At 53.9% G+C, this 20353-nt stretch overlaps 1 protein-coding gene across 1 annotated transcript in view; it reads right to left on the reverse strand.

The window, feature by feature from the left end:
- LHX4 (LIM homeobox 4) overlaps window positions 1–2505 on the reverse strand; it is a gene marked incomplete at its 3' end in the record, with an annotated part of 40270 nt that extends 37765 nt beyond the window's left edge. The window contains exon 1 of the mRNA XM_080824469.1: window positions 2388–2505. Within this exon, the coding sequence (XP_080680595.1) occupies window positions 2388–2463 (76 nt within the window). The 5' untranslated portion in view covers window positions 2464–2505. The remainder of the gene's footprint in view (window positions 1–2387) is intronic.
- Window positions 2506–20353: the final 17848 nt, after the last annotated feature.

Genomic DNA, 20353 nt, shown 5'->3' on the forward strand with positions numbered 1-20353 from the left:
CCCAAGGTTTAAACACCCACAGGCTTGGGATGACGCTTTTTCTTCCCTGAGGTCTAAGGGCATCTCCCCCACCCCCATGGACAGTTGTTAGGCCAGTGGCCCCCAGGTTCCAGAAGAGAGAATGGTGGTGTTTCTGTGTGTGAGGGGACCACACCCCACCTATGCCCAACTCTGCACCAACAGCATGATGGCCAGCAGCCACGTCTACTGGAAGGGAGTGAGTATGTTCCTGCACATGTCCCCCCCTAAAAAAGCTGGACTTCAAGTCTTCAGGGATTGGGCCCCTCAATTTTAGCCACTGCTTCCTTCAACAGGCCCCAGAACCGGGGCAAGACAAAAGAAAGGGCAGACCAGACCCTCCTGGTTCAGCATTGCCTCTGCTGGGCAGCCCTGGGAGGAGAGTCCCACTCTCTACTTCATTGAGTTCTCCGCAGCTGGAACCCAGACTTGAGCCCCCATGAACTGTAGCTCTGAAGGCAAGTTCTGGGCATTTTAGGAAATTGAGTTCCTGATGTCGAAATCAAAGTTGCCTCTGAGCAAGAGAAACAAAACGTGAGACATCTAAGAGTGTGCGTTGAGCATCCCAAGAAAGACTGTCAGAGCAAAGCGGACTGCCCTTTGCGGTCCTGGCAGGCCACCTACGGACCACAACTATTAAAGCACGGAGGTACTGGGTGACAGCGCCGCCAGCCACACACCGCCTTCCGCCCCCTCACACGCTCCCCTCACTCCCGCAGAGCTACAATCCGTCTAAGGACTTAGAGCGCCTTTGCCAGGGGCTCTGTTTCTGTTTCTGCCGGGGCTCAGAATGCACTCCCTCCTTGCACTCCCTCCTTGCCCGCGGTGGGCTGGGGGCAGTGAGGGCAGCAGCGAACCCCAAAGCCTTCTACAGACACATCTAGGTCAGCAGGAAACCTCCCAAGTCGCGATGCAGACGTGGAACTGTTTGCCAGCAGTTAACAGGAAAAGACACAAAGGATAACTGCAGGATATAGTCAGAGCACAGCCTACCTAGATTTGGGGGAAGCTATCCCCTTCTAGTTCCCTCTCAAAAACTTCCCAGGAAGCCCAGGACACACGCTCGCCAGCTTGCCCTTTGAGGTATGGCCTAAGCAGAATCCTTGCCGGGAAAACCCAGGGCGCAGGAGGGCGCGGGAGGGCGCGGGAGGGCGCAGGAAGGGGCAGCCTTGCGCCCTTCTGGTTCGTAGGTAGACACCATTATTTTATTTACTTAAAATAAGCCTTGAGGGCGTGGCTACCGCTCCACTAAAGAAATCGCGGTTGGAAGCACAGTCCCTTGGCAAGCGGAGTGAGGAAACCTTTCCCTCTCCACGGCGCGCAGGGGTGTTCCGCAGAGCCCGCGAGCCTGTAGGGCAGGACTCACTAGGCGCCCGCCGTGCGCGCTCGATGCCCCGGGACCTGCTCCGGCCTCTGCACGGATTGATCACCCAACACACCGTTTGGGAGTGCGGGACAGAGGCAGATTCCCTCCAGGAAAAAGCCTGAGTGCGCACACCCAAACACACGCAGAGACCTGGGAATAAACACGCCTCGAGCTCCCGCAGTCTTGCTAATATCGGGCGCTGGAAAGAAAGTGGGTGGTCGAGCAAAGTGCCCAAATACCCAGTGTGCACCCTATGTGTCTCCCCTGCTGAGTCCAAGCCGTCCGGAAAGTATGTCCTCGCGTGCGCAAAGGCTGTACCCCGAGTTCACAACTTCGTCCCGGCGCTTCTCCCTCCCCTGCATTCCTCGGCTAGCTGGAACATGGCGAGTTGACTTCCTCACTGGAAGAAGCAGGCAGTCCCCAGCGGCGCAGGCTGCGGGCGCCGCGGGCAGCAGCTGCTGAGGACGCACCAGGCGCGCACGCCCAGCGCGCGGGGACAGAGCGTGTGGCCTGGGCTTCCGCGCCGCCAGCCCCGGGGGCGGGGGACGCGCTCTCCAACTTCCCGCCAGCTGGGGTGAAGTTGCAGTAGTGGTACTTCGAGCTTTGACCGTAACCCCAGGAGGGAGGATGATTTACGGGGACCACCCCAGCCCTCAGGCCTGGCCTGCAGTTCGTTCCCTTGGTGTCCCCAGACAGCACTCTCTCCCAACGGTCCTAGAAAAGCCATGGGCTGGAGATGGCGGGGTTCTGTACCCTCGGCTGGCCTCGAGCACGATCGGAAGGCTTTCACTTTCGGCCCCCAAAGCCATGAGCCAGGCCCTTTAAACGCACTCTGGCCAGTGCCCCTGCCCTGTGACCGCCTCTGCGCCGGGGCCGGCGGCCCCTCGCCCCTCCCGGCCCCTCCGGTCCAGGCTACACGCAGCGTCCGACCCGCCCCGTATCGGCCACGGCTGCTGGCTGTCTTGTTATCAAATTAAATCAGCGAGAAAGGGGGGTGTCTTACGTTGCATCGGCACACCAAGCATCTCCGGGAGCCCCTTGACAGCCCCCTCCGCGGGGACAGCTGCGCTCTGCATCATCTCGGAGCGAGAGCCAGGGAGTCGCAGTCTACGGAGATCTCTTGCTCTCTCGCTTAAGCTGGATTCAGAAATTTGAAAATAATAATAAAAAACCCAACCAGGCCGCCGAAGTCACGGTGGAAGCCGGACCCTCCGCCTCTCCGGGAGGAATCCACAGGCTGGCTGGCCCCCTCCCCCCGCCAGTCCTCAGTCTGCTTCAAATCCCTTTGATCTCGCTCTCCTGGGTAGGTGCACATCCCGGGTAGAGGAGACGCTGTTGCTGCAGCTCTGGCTTTTTTCCCCTCCTCCTTCCCCCGCCCGCTTCTCCCCCCTCCCCCTCCACCCTTCGCGTGCCGGCCGCCCGGGAGGCCGCGGTCACCCAGGCATTTTGATTCATTCACACTGCAGGAACGGCCGTGACGTCGCTTTCCGCAGGGAGGCCCGCCCTCCAGCCAATCCCCGCACCCGGCAGCGGGCCGCGGACCCGGCCGGAGCAGGGGTCCCGGTGCCGGGAGTGTGGAGGGCCGCGCAGGGGGGCGGGGCCGCACAGGACGGGGCGGGGCCTCGCGGGACGTGGTGTCCCCCCACCCGCTCCCGGCCCTGCGCCCCGCCGTGCGGGCTCGCGCCCCGGGTATAAATACTGCGGCGGGCACGGCCCCGGCAGCAGGTGCTCCTGGACGGCGGAGCCCCGGGCTTGCCGGTTTCCGCGGGTCCTGCGGGGGTTTCGGACTTGGCCGGTGGCTCACGTGCCACTGCCCTTCCATTCGGACCAAAGGATGGGGAAGGGCGTGGCAGACCCTCCGAAGGCCCGGGCCGCACGGCAGTCTTCCGCTCGCGCGCTCTCGGTCCCGGGTTTCTCTCCGCCCGGGACTCCATCCTCCATCCTCTAACGCCTCCTCTTCTCCTCTAGCCAGTTCCTTTCCCGCCGGCGCTTCTCAGCCCTTGCTCTCTCTCCCCCGCGTCTGGCTGAGGCGAGACCAGGGACAGCCCGCACTCGGCCAGCAAGGCTCGAGCCACGCCGCGGGCGGCGGCGGGCGGGGGAGGGCGGCGGGGGGCTGCGCGCCCAGGGGGCCGGGCGCGGACTCCCGATGCGCGCCCCCGCTCGCCGCGGCCTGCGGCCGGGAGTCCGCGCTTGCCTCCTCCTTGGCCCCGACGGGTCCGCGCGCCTTTTGGCCGCGGGCTGCTCGCGCCGCTCTGCCCACGCGGGCTCCGCTGGGTCCTGTCCTCGGTCCCCAGGGACCTCGCCTCGCCTCGCCTGCTGCAGCTGCGGGCACTTTGAACAGTTCGGACCTCGTGCGTGCGGGGCGGCAGCGCGCACGCGGACACCCGGGCTAACCGAGGAAGGCGCGTGTGTTGCTTATTGTATTTACAGGGCACACTTGCACACTTAAATCCCGACGCAAGGTCCTGGCGGAAATAAGACAGAAGGCCCGCCTCTGGGGCAGGTCGCCGCCAGGGTTCTCTAATGCTTCATCAGTGTGCAGGACGCCACTTGGCTGCAGGTGCGCGAAGCCCACCTCCCCTGCCACGGGACCCAGAGGCTCCACGGATCCCACCCCCGCGACGCCCCCATCCTGAATTCGTTCCGGAGATCTAGACGGATGTGCCCTCCTAGCCAAGTCCAGTCCAGCTCGGGCGGGGAAGGGATCGGTGTGCCCCGCTCCAACCTAATAGAGCGTCCCCCGCTTTTTCTCCTGGCATTGTCTCTAAACAGGGGACACTAGGCGAGGTGAGGGATGAACGTGAAGGTGGGGGAGGAGGGCTTGGTCGTCTATTCTTAGAATTTGTCTTCGATGAAGTCACAGTGACTTTTCTGTCTCTTGGGACTGGGTTGGCATCATCTCTTGCCCTGTTGACCTGCGAGGTGACTCCAATATGCAAGAAACCCGGCAACATTTTCGGTGTTTACAAAAAAAAAAAAAAAAATTTTTTTTTTACAAAAATGTAACTAGCAAACACGGGAAAATGCCACCCTCATTAGCAATCAAAGACACGTAAAAGGAAACATCATAGTACATACTTCTGTTTTGTGTGTTAAACAACCAGCTAAGGTGGGGGGAATCCTAGAATTTGGTGCTGGTGAAGGTGCTTTGAAACTGGTGCTCTCACCATACTGTTAGTGTGCTAATAAACTCTTAAATCCGTTAGGAAAGCAATTTGGCAATATGTATCAAACCCTATAATTTGTTCAAATCCTTTAGCTCTTATAATTCCACTTTTGAGTGTGTGTTCCACAGAAATAATCTAAAATGGAAAAAAAAAGATTTCATACATGAAGATGCTTATTACAGTATTATGGTTTGGAGGGAAAAAAAACCTCTGCTATCTAACAGAAGGAAAGTGGTTTAGTAAAGTATATTAAATTTGCGTTGTAATATGTTATACAGTTATTGAAACTAACTATAAAATCTAGCAACAGGGGAATGCTTGTGAAATACTAAAATTTTTAAAAACATGATACAATATTATGATTATAAGTTTTCCAAAATGTTAGTCAAACATAAAAGCAGTGTTAATACCCATTGTTGGCTAGTGTGTGGAGAAATCAGAAAACAATTTTCTGGTGGGGATGCAGCGAGAAACAATGTCTTCTGAGGGCACTTTGGCAATATATGTTACAGTCTAAAAATGTGATGGATTTGACCCAATCCATATAGAAATTTAGTCACAGGAAATAATCAGGAATATTTATAAAGAGGTAGTTGCAAGGATGTTTATAACATTTTTGAAAGAGAATAAACTACATATCCAGCAATAGGGGATTATTAAATAAATTAGAGTAAATAAAATAGAATGTATATTGTCATTAGAAAATACAACAAAAATATTTAATAATGTAGGATAGTGAGGTTTATTAGACATAGAGTGAATATGAGGCAGTATGAACTGTAGGGTTCTTTTAACCAGCATAGATAGAAAATATATGTTAAAATATAAAAGTGGCTACCTACACAGTGGATATTTTTATTATCTTATTTTCCTTTTTTAAGTTTTCTAAATTTTTTTCTAAATTATAAAGAGGAAAAAACTAATAAAATTGCTTTCAAAAACCTTGAGAAAACACTGAAAGGAAATATATCAAAATACTCTTTAAAAACCCATTGGAAGAGGGGTGCCTGGGTGGCTCAGTGGGTTAAAGCCTTTGCCTTCCGCTCAGGTTATGATCCCAGGGTCCTGGGATCAAGCCCAGCAGGGAGCCTGCCTCCCCCTCCCTCTCTGCCTGCCTCTGCCTACTTGTGATCTCTTTCTCCCTGTCGAATAAATACATAAAATCTTTTTATTTAAGAAAACCCATTGGAGGAAAAGTAAATTAGGGAGATGTATTATGAATTTTTTTTCTTTTTTTCTCTTTTCCGGATTTTCTATAAACTGGTAACATTTCTTTCAATAATATTAGTAAAAGAGAAAATATTTATATGCAGTGAAATGTCAAGCATATGTGGTAGTGAGTTTTATCATTAAAAATTATATTTTGGGGGCGCCTGAGTGGCTCAGTGGGTTAAGCCTCTGCCTTTGGCTCAGGTCATGATCTCAGGAACCTGGGATGGAGCGCTGCCTCCCCCCCCCCCAATTGGGCTCTCTGCTCAGCAGGGAGCCTGTTTCCCCCTCTCTCTGCCTGCCTCTCTGCCTACTTGTGATCCCTCTCTCTGTCAAATAAATAAATAAAATCTTTAAAAATAAATAAAATTACATTTTTAAAATGCTTTCTGCACCTCCTGCTCCCCTGGTATGAGCTTGCCCAGGTCCTGCCCTCTTTTCACTGCTGGTCACTAGCCTGTCACTGGGGGAAGGGGCAGCACGACTGTGGGGGACTCTCGCCCAGCGCTGACTCAGCAGATGCCTTTCTCACCTTTATCCAATGGCACAAGAGCTCTGGGAGGCCCACTTGGTTCTCAGTTCTTCAACTTGTGGGCAGCAGCTCCCATGCACCCCGCTGCATCCCCACTCATACACCCACTGCTCCTCGGCCCATACATGTCCTTGCCACGTTCAGAGACTCTTCTAGAAGTATGAGCTAGGTTCCATTCCCAACATCTTCCACTCACAGCATACATCTGCCAAAGCACTCACATCCTTCCTGGGGCCTCCACTTTCCCATCTGTAAACGATGCAACCCCCATGAAAAGCTTTCCTTGAGTAGATATTCGAGTGCCTTCGGCTGCTGATAGCAACAGGAACACACCGTGGTAATAACAGCCACCAACATTTACTGACAGTTTGAAACTGTGCCAGGCACCCAGGTAAGTGCTTTCCATCTTTTTCCTCGTAACAATTCAATAAATGGGATTGTCATACCTATCTGGAGGATGAAAAAGCTGAGGCTGACAGGGGCTAAGGTAGTCTCTCCCCCCAGAGAACAGGCGAAATGGCTGAATCCCACCAGAAGCCTCTCTGGTGGGTCTGTGTGGTGCTGACAGAGCGGGGGTCTTCTTCTTAGTGAAAGCCACCCAGGGCTGGCAGGGGACCCACCAGGGGCGATAGTCTTTGGGGCAGACCTGAGGCTTTCAGCTACAACTCAGTCGAAGGGTGGGCACCAGAGGATGCCTCCGTGGTGATGTGGCTTTCCCCGGGTCTAAGTTCTGCCAGGGCAGTCGGTCAGTAAGCGTTTCTGGTGCTTTCTGGACATCTACACATTATGTTTCTGGGAACCAGACTCAACGTGTCAGTGGATCCAGTTCCGAAGGAAGAAGCTCTAGAAGCCCAATTCAGGAGAGCGATTAGAGCTTGCATTTGTCTAGCACTTGACAATTTACAGAGTCCCTCTACATATTTTATCTCATCTGATCTTCATAATCGTGCTGGGCTTCGGTATGATTATCAGGAAACGGAGAGGTTAAGTGGTTTGCCTAAGGTCACACTGCTAATAAGTTGCAGAGCCAGCTCGAGATTAAATCCAGCCTAGCAGAGCCAGCCTTTGACTCCCACTCTGGTGCTCTTCGCACTCTAAGCAGCAGACTTCTAACCCTTACATTTTAGGAGCTCCACAGAGTGGGTGAGTTCACCCTTAAATGCCAGGAATTCTGGACCCCAGCTTCCTTCTCCACTCACAACTCCTGCTCCCCATCAGCCCATCTCCAATCACCTCCTCCTTGTCCTCCTGCCTCTCAAACCCTCTTTCATCATTTGCATTTTGAAACTGTTTCCTTAATTATTCCCCTGCTGTTGGAAACCTACTCTCCCCCTTCTCTGTGGCATTCTTTGATTTATCTCTGTCTGGATAACAGCTCCCCGATTCTCCTTGGGGAATCCAATTTTCATTCATTTTCCCACTGAGCTAGATTGATATAGACCCTCTGCCCTGGTCCATATTACTCATCCCAACAGAGAGAACCAGGGAGACCGACCCTCCGCCCGGCCCCTGGGGAGCCACTGTCTTGTTCAGGGAGCCACAAGGAGTTCTCCAATAAAAGGACAGGGGCCTTTGCTCTTCCCCATCTGTCCACCCAGTCCTTCCAGTCATTTGTCAAGGGTCCCTTTCGTGAGCCCACCACTTTGTCATTTGTCTCCTTCTCTTCCCAGAACCTTCCAGGGATCTGCCCCCGCCCCCAGGTTGCTGATCAGAAGGCAGTTGCTGCTTAACCTAACCCTGCCGTATGTCCTTGACCTGGTTCTGCCCTTGGGCATCTAACTCTCAAGATAAGAATCTGAGGCCATAACCGGCTGAGAAACAGAATAAGACAAGAGCACTGGGTCCTCAGTGGAAGAAGGGAGGTGACAATAGCTAACACTTCTTTCGCCAGCACTGCTCCAAGTACTGCTCCATATGTGTTAACTCATTTAATCCTCACAAACACTTTGAGGCAGGTATCATTATCCCCATTTTACAGATAAGGAAACTGAGGCACAGAGAAGTCAAGTAACATGCCGAAGGTTGCACAGCATTGGGGGGGTGGAGTCAGGATATGACCACAGGTAGTCTGGCTCTACGTTTGCCAGCACCGCCAGCATCAGCACACAGCCCTCATTTGAAAGTCTCTGGGTATAGCCAGGTGGTGGGTCCACACAGAGCCCATTACCTGGCAAGGCCAAGTCCTCTGAGATCCATCTGTGCAACCATCACACCCCGTGGCCTGGGTGCATGAGAAGCTGGGGAATGAATCAGGGAATTTGGTCTCATTCTAATTTCAGGGCTTATTCTCTTTATTTCCCATCAGAAATCTAGAGCGTCTTAGATCATTTCTGAATTCATGCACTCATTGAGCATCTGTTGTATGCCAGCTCCTTCCTAGACCCTGGAAGACAATCCCCTGCAGGGCCAAGTGCAGACGGCTCATAACTTGCTTTGCTCCAGAACTCCCAGCATCCCCGTGAGATAGCGTCAGCCAAGTTCCCCAGGTGCAGTGAATACATTCCTTATGCTGGGAGGGGGTTGGAGAATGGGTGAGGAAACCTTTGGGTTCTGGGCTCAGGGTGTCTGTGTTAAATTCCAACTTCCAACTTGGATATAGTCTAAGTGGGGCGACTTTGGCAGGGTCCTTCTCATAGGCGGATTGGGGTAACAATAGTACCCTCCTCGCAGGTGGTCACTAGAGGCACCCAGGAAGATTTCCCCTAGAAACGTTGGCTGGCATCGTAATTGTACCCCTTCTGCAGTATTGTGTCTGTTTTTCTGATTCTCTTGTTTTATATTTATGGGAGAAACCCGGGGACAAGAAACTTACTTGGGTGTTTTCGAGCAACGACTAGAACTCGGGAGCTCTTCTTCCTAAAAATGTTAGCTGGGAAAGAGAAAGACCCATGGTGGTGGGGCCAGACTTTGCCCTTCTTCCCCCTTGCGGAGCGAGGGAGAACTGCTCCTCCAATATGGTCTCAAGCTGGGGTCTGGGTTCCAAAAATGCCCCTTGGGTGAAATTCCAGCCATCTTATGAAAAGCTTCCTGGCGCCCAGGGCAAGTGAGTCAGCCTTGCTGGCCTCATTTGCCTCCTGTGTAAAATGGGGATAAAACCTGCCTCCATGGTGGGGGCTAGCTGGATTCTGGGGGCTGCACATAAACCCGAGAGCCCAGGGCACCACACGCAGAAGGCTCTCAAATGTCACTGCGGTGGTTAAGAATGGTGACAGGCGGTTCTGCTCCCTCTGCCTGCTTCTCCGCAGCACACGGACGTCTTCTCAGCAGAAGTTCCTCTGCCCACGCCACCTGCAATCAAGTCTTTGCTTCTGTTTGTTTTTAAAGTCGACTTAATATCCAGGTTTATTCAAAGAGCCCGACTGCAGATGTTCACCACTGGCAACCTTTCTCCCGTGTTCTTTCTTCCCCCTCCAGGCCTCGGAGGCATCCCAAATCCAAGGATGAGCCTTGTCACCCACATCGTCATGGCGCTTTACAGTTTGTGAAGGGTCATCACAGGCCTTTGCTCACCCACGCCTCCCCAGAGAGGTGGGGCTCCCCGGTGTTAGGACCGTGTCCCCCATGAGGACGCTGCAGTCCGGGGGGCGGGGGAGAGCTGTCTGCACTCCTGGATGAGGGTTCAGACCCACAGGGTCCATTTCTCGGCTTCTGTGGAGTGGGGGAGGGGTGGGATGACCCACGGGCTCCATTTGAAAATAACAGCAGGTGTCAAGGCTAATCTATAAAATAACCCCGTCATCATCTTGGCGAAAGACTTTTACTGGAGGAGCTTAACTCAGCGGTTTCATCTCAGGATCCGACTTACAATAAAAAAATGTGGATGTGTTAGATGTGGGCCGAGGAGACCGGAGAGAGGCCCAGGAGGCTCGTGGAGAGAGGCAATGAGGAAGGGGCGGATTCCCGACCCGGAGCCGGGTGGTCGGCATCGAGTGCTGTCCACTCCGACCTCCATCTGCTGATGTGTGTAATGGGAGAGTAATAGTACCTGCGTGACAGCCTTGTCACCCAAGGGCTGTAGCCGTTAGCACAGGGCCTGACACATAGAGAGTCCCCACTAACGACAACTCCGATCAGAGTGAAAGGACGAGGAGCTCATCCCCTTTTGCCTCCCTCACCGCTTGGCTTCCTCTGTGCTCACAGCCTGGCCCGACCAGGAAGGGGCCTGCCCTTGGTCTCCAAAGCTTTCTGCTTAAAAACACATGTCCCCAGAGAAGGGACAGGGACACTGTCACTGTGGCCAATTTGGGTGGTCAAGGAAGAAATACTGAGAGCTTTGGGGGACAAAGGATTTCTCCAAGACCTCACCCGAGGAAGTAATCCGTGGAAAACACAAATCCTGGACTGACTCTACATCAGAGTTTTATGGCTATGAGAAGTTAAACTCTCTGAGCCTCTGTGTTCCTGTGTTTACTGGGGATGATAATCCTCAGATCGTTCTCCTGAGAAGGGGTTCTGGGGGATTGTAGGGGACCCACCTCAAAAAGCTCCTAAGGCAAGTGCTCCGTGAACGCTGTTCTGTTTCCCAGCTCTTGCACACACGGGCCCTCGGATTTACTACGCACATCAATCCCTGGGGCGTTTGGTTTAAATACAGATTCTGATTCAGCAGGTCTGGGACCTGAGACTCTGCATTCCTAACACATCTCCAGGCCACGCTGATGCTGCCGACCCCTGGGCCACACCGCGTGGGAATGATCTAGGACTCGGCGGTCCAGTGTGGTGGCCGCTAGTCACGGACGCCTACTGAGGACCGACACGTGGCTGGTCAGAGAGCCATTGTGCTGGAGAGGCCAATGACATACGGATTTTGGAGACTTAATCCAAAGGAAAGAATGTAAAATAGCTCATTAAGATTTTTTAAGTTTTATTACATGTTGAAATGATAATATTTTGGATATCTTAGATTAAATTAAGCCCAGTCTTAAATGCCCTTTTTTCTTTTGTGGGCATGGCCACCAGAAAATTGAAACTTACACAAGCGGCTGGCCTTGTATTTCTATTGGACTGTGCTATTCTAGGGCATTTAGATTTGGAAGTACTGCATGCACACGGACACACACAGAGACACACACACAGACACACAGCATAGTTTCTGGCACCAAGTAAGGGACGAATAAGCACTTGCCAGGTAAATGTGCTGGGAGGAAGCCCACGAATGTAGCCCCCAAAGAGATGGGGCCCACACACGGATGAGGGGACCTCAGCTGCACAAGACAGCAGGCGGGGGCGGAGCAGGTGGCTGGGCCTGAAGAATGACCGTCTCCCCCTTGCAGTTGACCCTGACCTGCTACCCATCCATTCTCCATCAGCCTCCGCCCCACCCTCCGCTCTTTCCAAGGCTCTGATGGCAAAGAAAGAAAGGAATTCTAGTGCTCCCTCCCCAGAGCTCGCCAGGTAAAGAGGATAGTCATGGGATCGCCGGGAGTCCAGGGACCAACCCCTCTGTGCCACACAGGCTTCCTGCTTTCCCTGAAAGCCACCTCCGCTAGCCTGTCCCCCTCCCTGCTTGGGGATGGGTCTATGAAAGCCCATGAGCACAGGGCACAGGCAAGACATGAACTTGCACCGACCTTCCTGAACCCATATCACAGCCCAAGGGGCTCTCAGAGATGGAAAGTAGCTTCTGAAGATGCTCCCCCTGCCCCCCACCCATGTCCACCCTGGAATTCGCAGGAAAGAGGAAAGGACAACTCAGTCCAGATTCCCACAACTTTTATACTCCCAATGACCAGCATCAGGTTTCAGGGCACTGCAGGGTGAGAGCTGGGAGTATGGGGTGTCTGGAGGGAACACCGGCCCCAGGAAAGACTCTTGTGAGCCAGGGTTAATCTTAGGGCACCCAGGAGCTGGGCTTTGCCTCAACCGCAGGGCTCTGAGCTGATTCCTGCCCCCTCCATGGGGCACGGAGTTGTGTCCATGAGGCCCACATCATCCCTCTTCCTCCCATGCCTTCCTCCTCCTCCTCCTCCTGACGTTTCCCCCTCCAAACCTCTGACACGGAGCAGGACAAAGAGAATTCTCGAAGCATGTTAACTTACCAGAGGTCAGGGGACGAATCTGCCTTCATGGTGAGGCTTTGGAGGCTGAGAGTGGCTGTTGTCGCTGAATGTGGGCAGCTCTAGAGGAAAGTCAAGAGAGTGTCTGGGAGGGGAGCAGCAGCCCCCTCTGGGGAAGGGGCTCAGGAGGTGGGGCAGGGGCTGCTCCAAAGGAGGAGGCCAAATGGATGGGTTTGGACAGAGCCCGGAGGAGGCCCCTCTCCTCTTTTCTCTGAGAGAAGGTGCTCTGCTCCCCCCCGGAAGCTGGGGAAATAAGGGTCTGTCTGGGGGAGGGTAGCAGAGGGGCTGGAGACCGCCTCGGAGAAAATTAAATTGCACTTGAGGGCAAATTCTATTAGGGAATAGAGCCTGTCTCTCAACAGCCTGCGTCCATTTAGGTGATTAGCTCAGCCCAGCACCTCCACCCTACAGCCTGGTGAGTTCTGCCGGGGGAGCCAGGCTCGTGGCCTCTGGGGACCCAGCTGCCCCTGCTCCCCACTCCTGCCCCCCAGCCAACCCTGGGAGGACCCTTCCCTCATCACTCACAGACCCCACGCTCTCTGAAAGTGGTCACGAACACCCCAGTGTTTACCTAGAACGTCCTGGGCAATGGGGGTGTCCTGGGACAGACATGGAGATCAAGGGCAGGCAACACCAGAGAGAAAGGAGACAGGACTTCCTCTGATGAGGGAGAGCCCACCGGGCACCGGGTTGGACAGCAGGCTGGAAAGCAGGAAGGATCGGGGTAGGGGGAGAAGAGAGAAGAGAGAAGGAGGCCCAGAGAGTGAGTGGGCAAGAATGAAAGCAGGGAGAGGGGCAGGAGGCAGGGTTCGAATCGGCAGAATTTGGAAGTAGGTACAGAGAAATAGAAGTGGCTGATATTTGGAGAATGTCAGATGTGATGATAAGTTAAGAGCATGTAATGGTAAATGGTATCATGAATTCATCTGTAAAATGGGCATGATCGTAATAAATTGTACCTTATGGGGCTGTGGTGACACTTCAGCAAGCTTTGGGGCTTATGATTAGCTATTGGTGCTGCGTTCATACACTTGAGGCTGGATCCAAGCTTTGGCAGGAGGGGCTAGATCTGAGGGACCACTGGAAAGGCCCACTTACCAGCCCCCAACCTCCTAGCCCCTTGGCGCCACAGGTCCCTACTTCCCAGGCCAGTCTCAACCAGCTGGACCCTCTCCCAGACCCTGTTGGACACCTGCCCATGGAGATGGTCCCTTCTCTCCTTCATATTGACCAGTGATAGAATTTGCTTGATTCCCTCAGTTTCCGGCTACACAATTATTTCATTTGCTTAATAAAACTTCATTAAGCACCTGAAACGTATCTTGAAGAGAACAGTGCCGAGTTTCTAGAACAAGGAGAAACGGGTACCGAAAACCCGTAATGGGGCATAAAGCATTGTCTCTGACCTGTGGCACGAGTTCTTCTAGTGTCTGTGAACCCCCTCTTCCAGGCTCTTCCGCAGCCCACCCAAGTGCCCTGGGACGCAGAATTCCAGTCCCAAGTGAGCTTAACCTTTAAACCAAGGATTAGGCGGTGTATTTATGTAGCTGGGGTGGTTGTACCAGGCCACATAGCAAGGGATTTGTGTGCTATGGGGCTGCTCAGAAAGGGAAGGCCCTGAGGGAGGGAAAGAGAAAGTGTGTGGCGCTGGGGACAGGGAGACTACAGGCAGGTTCCTGAGGGGGGAAGCCCAGAGCCTTCTGCCAAGCCCTCCAGCCTGTCTTTGGGGCTGCTCCTGCCCAGAGATGGGCTCCAGGGAGCCTCTACCCAAACTCTGCCCCTTGCCCACCTGCCAGAGAGACAGTTTAGCACCTGAAGGCACTTGGTGAGTCCTGGGAACTAGCTGGTGTTGCAGACAGCCTGGGGGCTGCCGTCTGTCTCCCAAAGTCCAGGCTTCCTGGCCTCAGACACCCCTAATCCCCAAGAACATCCTCTTCTCATTTCCAACTTTACTAAGGAGGGGCAGGCCTCCCCATAGCATTCCTACAGTCTTCGTAGCAGGAACATCCCTGAAAACACGGCCCTGTCTGGACTTGGGTACCCCTCCCTCAGGCACACCGTCATGGGGCCGCTCTGAGAAGGCATTCAAGGACCGTTGAGTCTCACTGGCTTCGCCCTCCACAGACAATCTGACTGCAACAGGCCTCAGGGCTGGGGGCCTTGGGAAGCTGTTTGACCCCGGAAATGGAGGAATCAGCTGCCTCTCAGGAGGATGCATGAAGTAATGATGCTCCGGGCCAGGGGCCGGGCTCCCGAGAGACGCCCCGGAGAGGGTAACAAAGGCTGCCACAAAGTCCTCTCCCCCCTTCTTTTCATCTCTCTGCTGACAGTAAAGAACCCGTCTTCTTTTCCATTACGCGTCCAGCTCCCAGGACAGGGCCCGGCCCATTCTGGCCTCTTGCGGCTCTGTAGGTATGTGTCCCGCAAATGGGTGAGGGAGGGAGGAAGGGAGTTCGTGTCACCCACTGCGACAGCCCAGGAACGGGAGAAGCCTGAGCACGTCTTCCTTGGGCGGGCGGGGAGGCCCTGAGCAGCTGCTCCCCAGCCCCGAGCCCCGAGCCCGTCCGTGGCCGTGTCAGGCCTTGTTAGGCTGGTGGACGCATTATCGGTGTGGCCGCTGGCCGGATCCCCACGGTTACAGCTGTCAGGGCCCAGCTTCCCTCTCGCCCCTAATGGGTCCTGGCTTTTTATGGACTTCCTGCTCTCCCTCAGCGCTCTGCAGACTTTATTACATGGGCCCGGGGTCCCTGTGATGAGTTAAAGAAGGGGAAAGCCTGGGCAGGTGCCCCGGACACGGAGGCCACACCAGCCTCCTGCTTCAGTCCCTGTCGCTGCGGGGAGGCTGGGGCGTTCCCGCCTGCAAACCCTCCGAGGGCTTCTACAGCCCCCGGTGCGAGCCGCTCCTCTCCTCCTCTCCAAGTGCTGGGGCCCCTGGTCAGGCTCACCTCTAGCATCCAGGCCTGGGCGCCTCCAGTAGCACGGAACCACGTCCTCAGACTGGAAGCGACTGAGAGGACTGACAGCCCAGCCCCTGGCCCTGCCCCTGGCCCTGCAGAACCTGGTCTGTGCACCCCTGCAGGGCAGGCATCAGGCCTCGGGCTGAACACAGCAGAGGGCCGGGAGTCTTTTCAGAGGCGCTCAGGGCCATTTCCAGGCAGTTCTGCAGGGGACTGTTACAGTTCCCACAAAGTCTGCCTTTGAATAAATGTGGTCGCAAGGGTGATCTCGCTGGTGTGTGTGTGTGTGTGTGTGTGTGTGTGCGCGCGCGCGCGCGCGTGCACACATGTGGGTGCCTGCTTTATTAGCGCTTACATTGTTGCAAATACTTTCAAAATGACTTGAGCATCTGGAATTACGTGCTTTTCCACCATTTCCTTAACCTGCAATGATAGGAGTAAGGGGTGATCTCCACAGTTAGATCTTGGCTTTTTCCAAGGGGCCCACTGATGTGTCACTGAATTTTAGGTTGTTGACTGTTTCCTGAAAACACGAAAATGAATTGCTCTCAAAGATTTAGTGACAATTCGGGTGATCCCGCCCTTGAAGACTATCCACAGCAGGCCACATTCTCACACCCAAAGTAGACCTTTGGGGTTTATACCAGCCAGAAAAGGCCACGTGATAGTGTGCCACACAGGTGATCTAACGAACCACATCTCTGGTATATGTAACCTTGTGCAGTGCCCTCCCCTGGACTCTGGACTGGGTCTGTGACTTACTTTAACCACCAGAATGCGGGGAGGAGGGTGGTGACTGTGCCAGTTTCAGCACAAAGCTCTGAGAGGGCATGGCCTTTCCGGGCAGGGGGTGGGGTGGCGTGGTGGTCGCCTATCCATGTAAGATGTTCTACTACCCTGCTGGCCAGACCACATGCCGAAAAGCTCACCAAAAAGTTCTATCAAAGTACAGATCTTATGGTGCTTCTGAGAACCTAAATTTAAAAAAAAAAAAACAAAAAACCTAAAAAATATTTTAGTATCTTTCCTCTTCTTACGTAGCTGAGCGCCTCCGGGGCACAGGGACCGGAGTCAGCCTGGGACAGGGAGGAGGAGTGTTTTCACACACCGGCCACTACCGGAGCAGCAAAGGTGCCGGAGACGCAGGGATGAAGAGGCTGCAGGGTTCACAGCTGAGGGGGGGTGGCCCGCATTCCAGAGTTCAGAACCTGCGGCCAGGTGGTCAGCACACACCTTCAGCAATGTGATGACAGCAGCAAGACAGGAAAAGGATGGTGCTTACCGTGGCCACACAGGGAAGAGTTTGACTGCAGGGTGTGGCTCACGGAGGGTCAGGAAGGCTTCTCGGAGGAGGTGACATTTGATCCCCGACAGGCATTCCGTGGGGGAGGATTTCAGGTGGGGAAAAGAGCACACGCAAAGGCCTGTGGATTGAGAGTTTGAGACCTGGTGACTCACAAGTCATACAGTTCAGCCTGGGTGGGGCACCCCGGGGTGGCAGAGAGGCAGCTGGAGAGACGAGCAGGCACAGCCAGACAAGTACACCAAGCCCTTGCATGCTATCGGCTGAGAACTGGGACTTCGGACCCCAACTTCTCACCCCGGGAACATTGTGCTAAAAAATCCCTGAGGAGCACCTGAGGGTCTCAGCTGGTCAGCATCTGACTCTTGGTTTTCGGCTCAGGTTGTGATCTCAGGGTCGTGAGATCGAGCCCGGCATCTGGCTGGGTGTTCAGCGCAGTCTACTTGTCCCTCTCGCTCTGCTCCTTCCCCGCTCTCTCTGTTTCTTTCTCTCTCATAGATAAATAAAATCTTCTAAGAAATAAAAATAAAAATAAATTCAAAATAAATAAATAAAAATAAAAATAAATACCTGACCCTGTGCCCTCTGACAGCCCACCAGCCCCCGTTGCCCGCAGAGTCCAGTCCAGACTTCCAGGCTGTTCCTTCAGTCCCCTGCTTAGGCCTCACCCCACCCACTCATCCCCAGGGTTCTTCCCCCTCTTTTCCTGCCCTACCCCTTTCCCCCATGCTCATTTCCTAGCGAACCCCTGCTCTCCTGGCCTGCTCCCTCCCCGTCCTGAAGAGGAGGGGGGTCCTGGGACTCCACAGCCCCCCAGCCATTCTGTGGAGCTTCTAGGAGGCTGAAGTGTAACGGAACCCTTCTCTGGTGGGTCTCCCCTTCTGGACTCCACATTCCTTGAGGGCAGGGCACCTTAATAAACATTTGCTACGCAGTTACTGCCCCTCAGAGAAGCCCCCTCAGGGCTTTCCTCTGGAGAGGGGACAAAGTGTCAGGAGCAGCACCTCCGCGGGAGACAGTTACTTCCAGTCTGAAGTGTCCACAACTGTGGCCTGAGGTAGCAAGTCCCCCCCGCCCCACCCCCTCCGCCCCAAAACACATGCACAACATCGTTCCGGTCTGTGCCGTCACAGAAACGGGACCGTGGTGACAGGAAGTGTTGCTCAGGCCGCAGGCTGGACACAGAAAGGAATTCTCCCACGGAGAAGCAGAATTAGCCCCAAGCTCCCCACCCCCCAGGCCTAGAGGTGACAGCTTCCTTCAGGCTGGTAATCCTCCGTGAAGGCCGCATTTCACACTTGCCACTCTGGAACAGGCCTGCAGGGACTTGCTCCTGCTGAGTGAAAATTGGAACTCGTCAGGGTAATTTGTCCATTTTACCACACACGTTTCAGGGCTGGTGCTCACGGTCTGGCCCGTGACTGGCCGTGAATGAGACTGGTCTCCGGGAGCCCCTGGCGCTCGGCTGGGAGAGGGCTGGGAGGGCCACCCAGCTCACCCGTCACTGTCCTGCTGTGCCATCGAATTCTCCACCTCGGTGCCCCCCACCCCACCCCAGCACTGAGACTCTCCTGCCAGCCCTCCCTTACGGGGTCCTCCTCCACAGGTCTACACCCGATGAGGATGGGTGACGAGCACAGAGGGGGTTTTAGACACCGCAAATACCTCTTCTCAGCCTGTCAACTCTGCTCACGCGCCTGCAGTGTCCTCCACCAAATGGAAACTCTTCGTTATAGTCTAAGAAATCTGGCTCCAGGGGCGCCTGGGTGGTTCAGTGGGTTAAGCATCTGCCTTTGGCTCAGTTCATAATCCCAGAATCCTGGGATCGAGTCCCACATCCAGGAGCCTGCTTCTCCCTCTGCCTGTAGCAACCCCTGCTTGTGCTCTCTCTCTGACAAATAAATAAATAAAATCTTTAAAAAAACAAAAAAGAAATCTGTTTCTACTTCATCTTGTAGCTTGTGCACTTTGGTTCTTTTTTTTTTTTTTAAGTTTTTATTTATTTATTTGACAGACAGAGATCACAAGTAGGTGGAGAGGCAGGCGGGTGGGGAGGGGAAGCAGGCTCCCCGCTGAGCAGGGAGCCTGAGATGCGGAGCTTGATGTGGGGCTTGATGTGGGGCTTGATGTGGGGCTTGATGCGGGCTCGATCCCAAGACCCTGAGATCATGACCTGAGCTGAAGGCAGAGGCTTAACCCACTGAGCCACCCAGGCACCCTGTGCTCTTTGGTTCTTAAGAAGTGATTTCCCTCCCTATGTTGCAATGATATGCCCCCACATGTTCTTTTACTAGCTTTGTAACTTTTAATCTTTCACCGTTAGGATTTAAATCCATCAGGGTTCATCACTGGTACTGGCAGAGGTCCTGTTTCCTTTTCCTCCATATAGTGAGGCCATTGGTTCCTATGGTAAACATCACAGTTAAAAAAAATTCTCATGGGGCGCCTGGGTGGCTCAGTGGGTTAAGCCTCTGCCTTTGGCTCAGGTCATGATCCCAGGGTCTTGGGATCCAGCCCTGCATCGGGCTCTCTGCTCAGCGGGGAGCCTGCTTCCTCCCCTCTCTGCCTGCTTGTGATCTCTATCTGTCAAATAGATAAATAAAATCTTTAAAAAAAAAAAAGTTCTCATAAGGCAAGTCCCTTACTTTACTCTCTCTTTTTTCCCCTCAAACTGACTTAGTGATCCATGGATCTTTAATGACCTATATACATTTTAGAATAAGGTGGCCGAGTTCTACCAAAAAAAAAGAAAAAATCCATCTGGATTTTTGATTGGTGTTATACTGAATTTCAGGTTAACTTGAAGAGAACTTTTCTCTCTACAGTGTTGATCTGCCCATCCATAACCACAGACCGTCTCTCCGTTTCGTGAGATCTTTATGTCCTAAATAAGAAAGTCCCATTTCTTTTCTCCGCAGCATTATCACTCTGGGACATCCTTGTTCATTTATTTACTTGATTGGAGTCTGTCTCTTCATAGCATCTCATCACAAAATGTCATCAGAGATCCTTCCTTTACTCTTCCCTGTGTTCCCAGCACCTGGATGTCCCTGACCCTACTTTGCCGCTGGAAAAGAACAGAGTTGGGAAAAGTTGAGCTTCCTGCAGCGGCCGAGGGAGCCGGTTTGCTCCTGGCTGTGATTCCAAGGAAGACAAGCCAGGAGAGGCCTCCTGGGGCCCCTGGGGGGAGGCACATCGCTAAACCAAGGGGTGTGGGCTCTCTCCCTGCAGATCAGAGCGGGGGCCGGGCACAGGAAAGAGGAGAGAATGCCACACAGGAAGGGCAAGAGGAGCTTCCAGGCCTGGAGGAGTGAGGGGGACTCCGGGCTGGCCAAGAGAGGGACCTGGCTTGCAGAGGAAGCCTTGGTCCGGAGCCGGAGATGCGCAGGGAAGCAAGTCAGCGGCGTGGGAAGCTGTGTCTGGAGCTCAGAAGGGAGACCCGGCTGGGGCTAGAGCTGGGTGCGTCCCAGAGACAGGACACCGCATGGGTTGGCCGTCCCTGTCTGTGACGAGAGAGGGTGAATGAAATCTTCTTTTTTTAAAATTATCTGTTGTCTTTTCCTTTCTTTTTTTTTTTTCAAGATTTTATTTATTTATTTGACAGAGAGAGAGACAGCGAGAGGGAACATAAGCAGGGGGAGTAGGAGAGGGAGAAGCAGGCTTCTCGCTGAGCAGAGAGCCCGATGTGGGGCTGATCCCAGGATCCTGGGATCATGACCTGAGCCAAAGGCAGAGGCTTAAGCCA

This window comes from Martes martes (genome assembly GCF_963455335.1).
Source record: "Martes martes genome assembly, chromosome: 15".
Lineage (NCBI taxonomy): Eukaryota > Metazoa > Chordata > Mammalia > Carnivora > Mustelidae > Martes > Martes martes.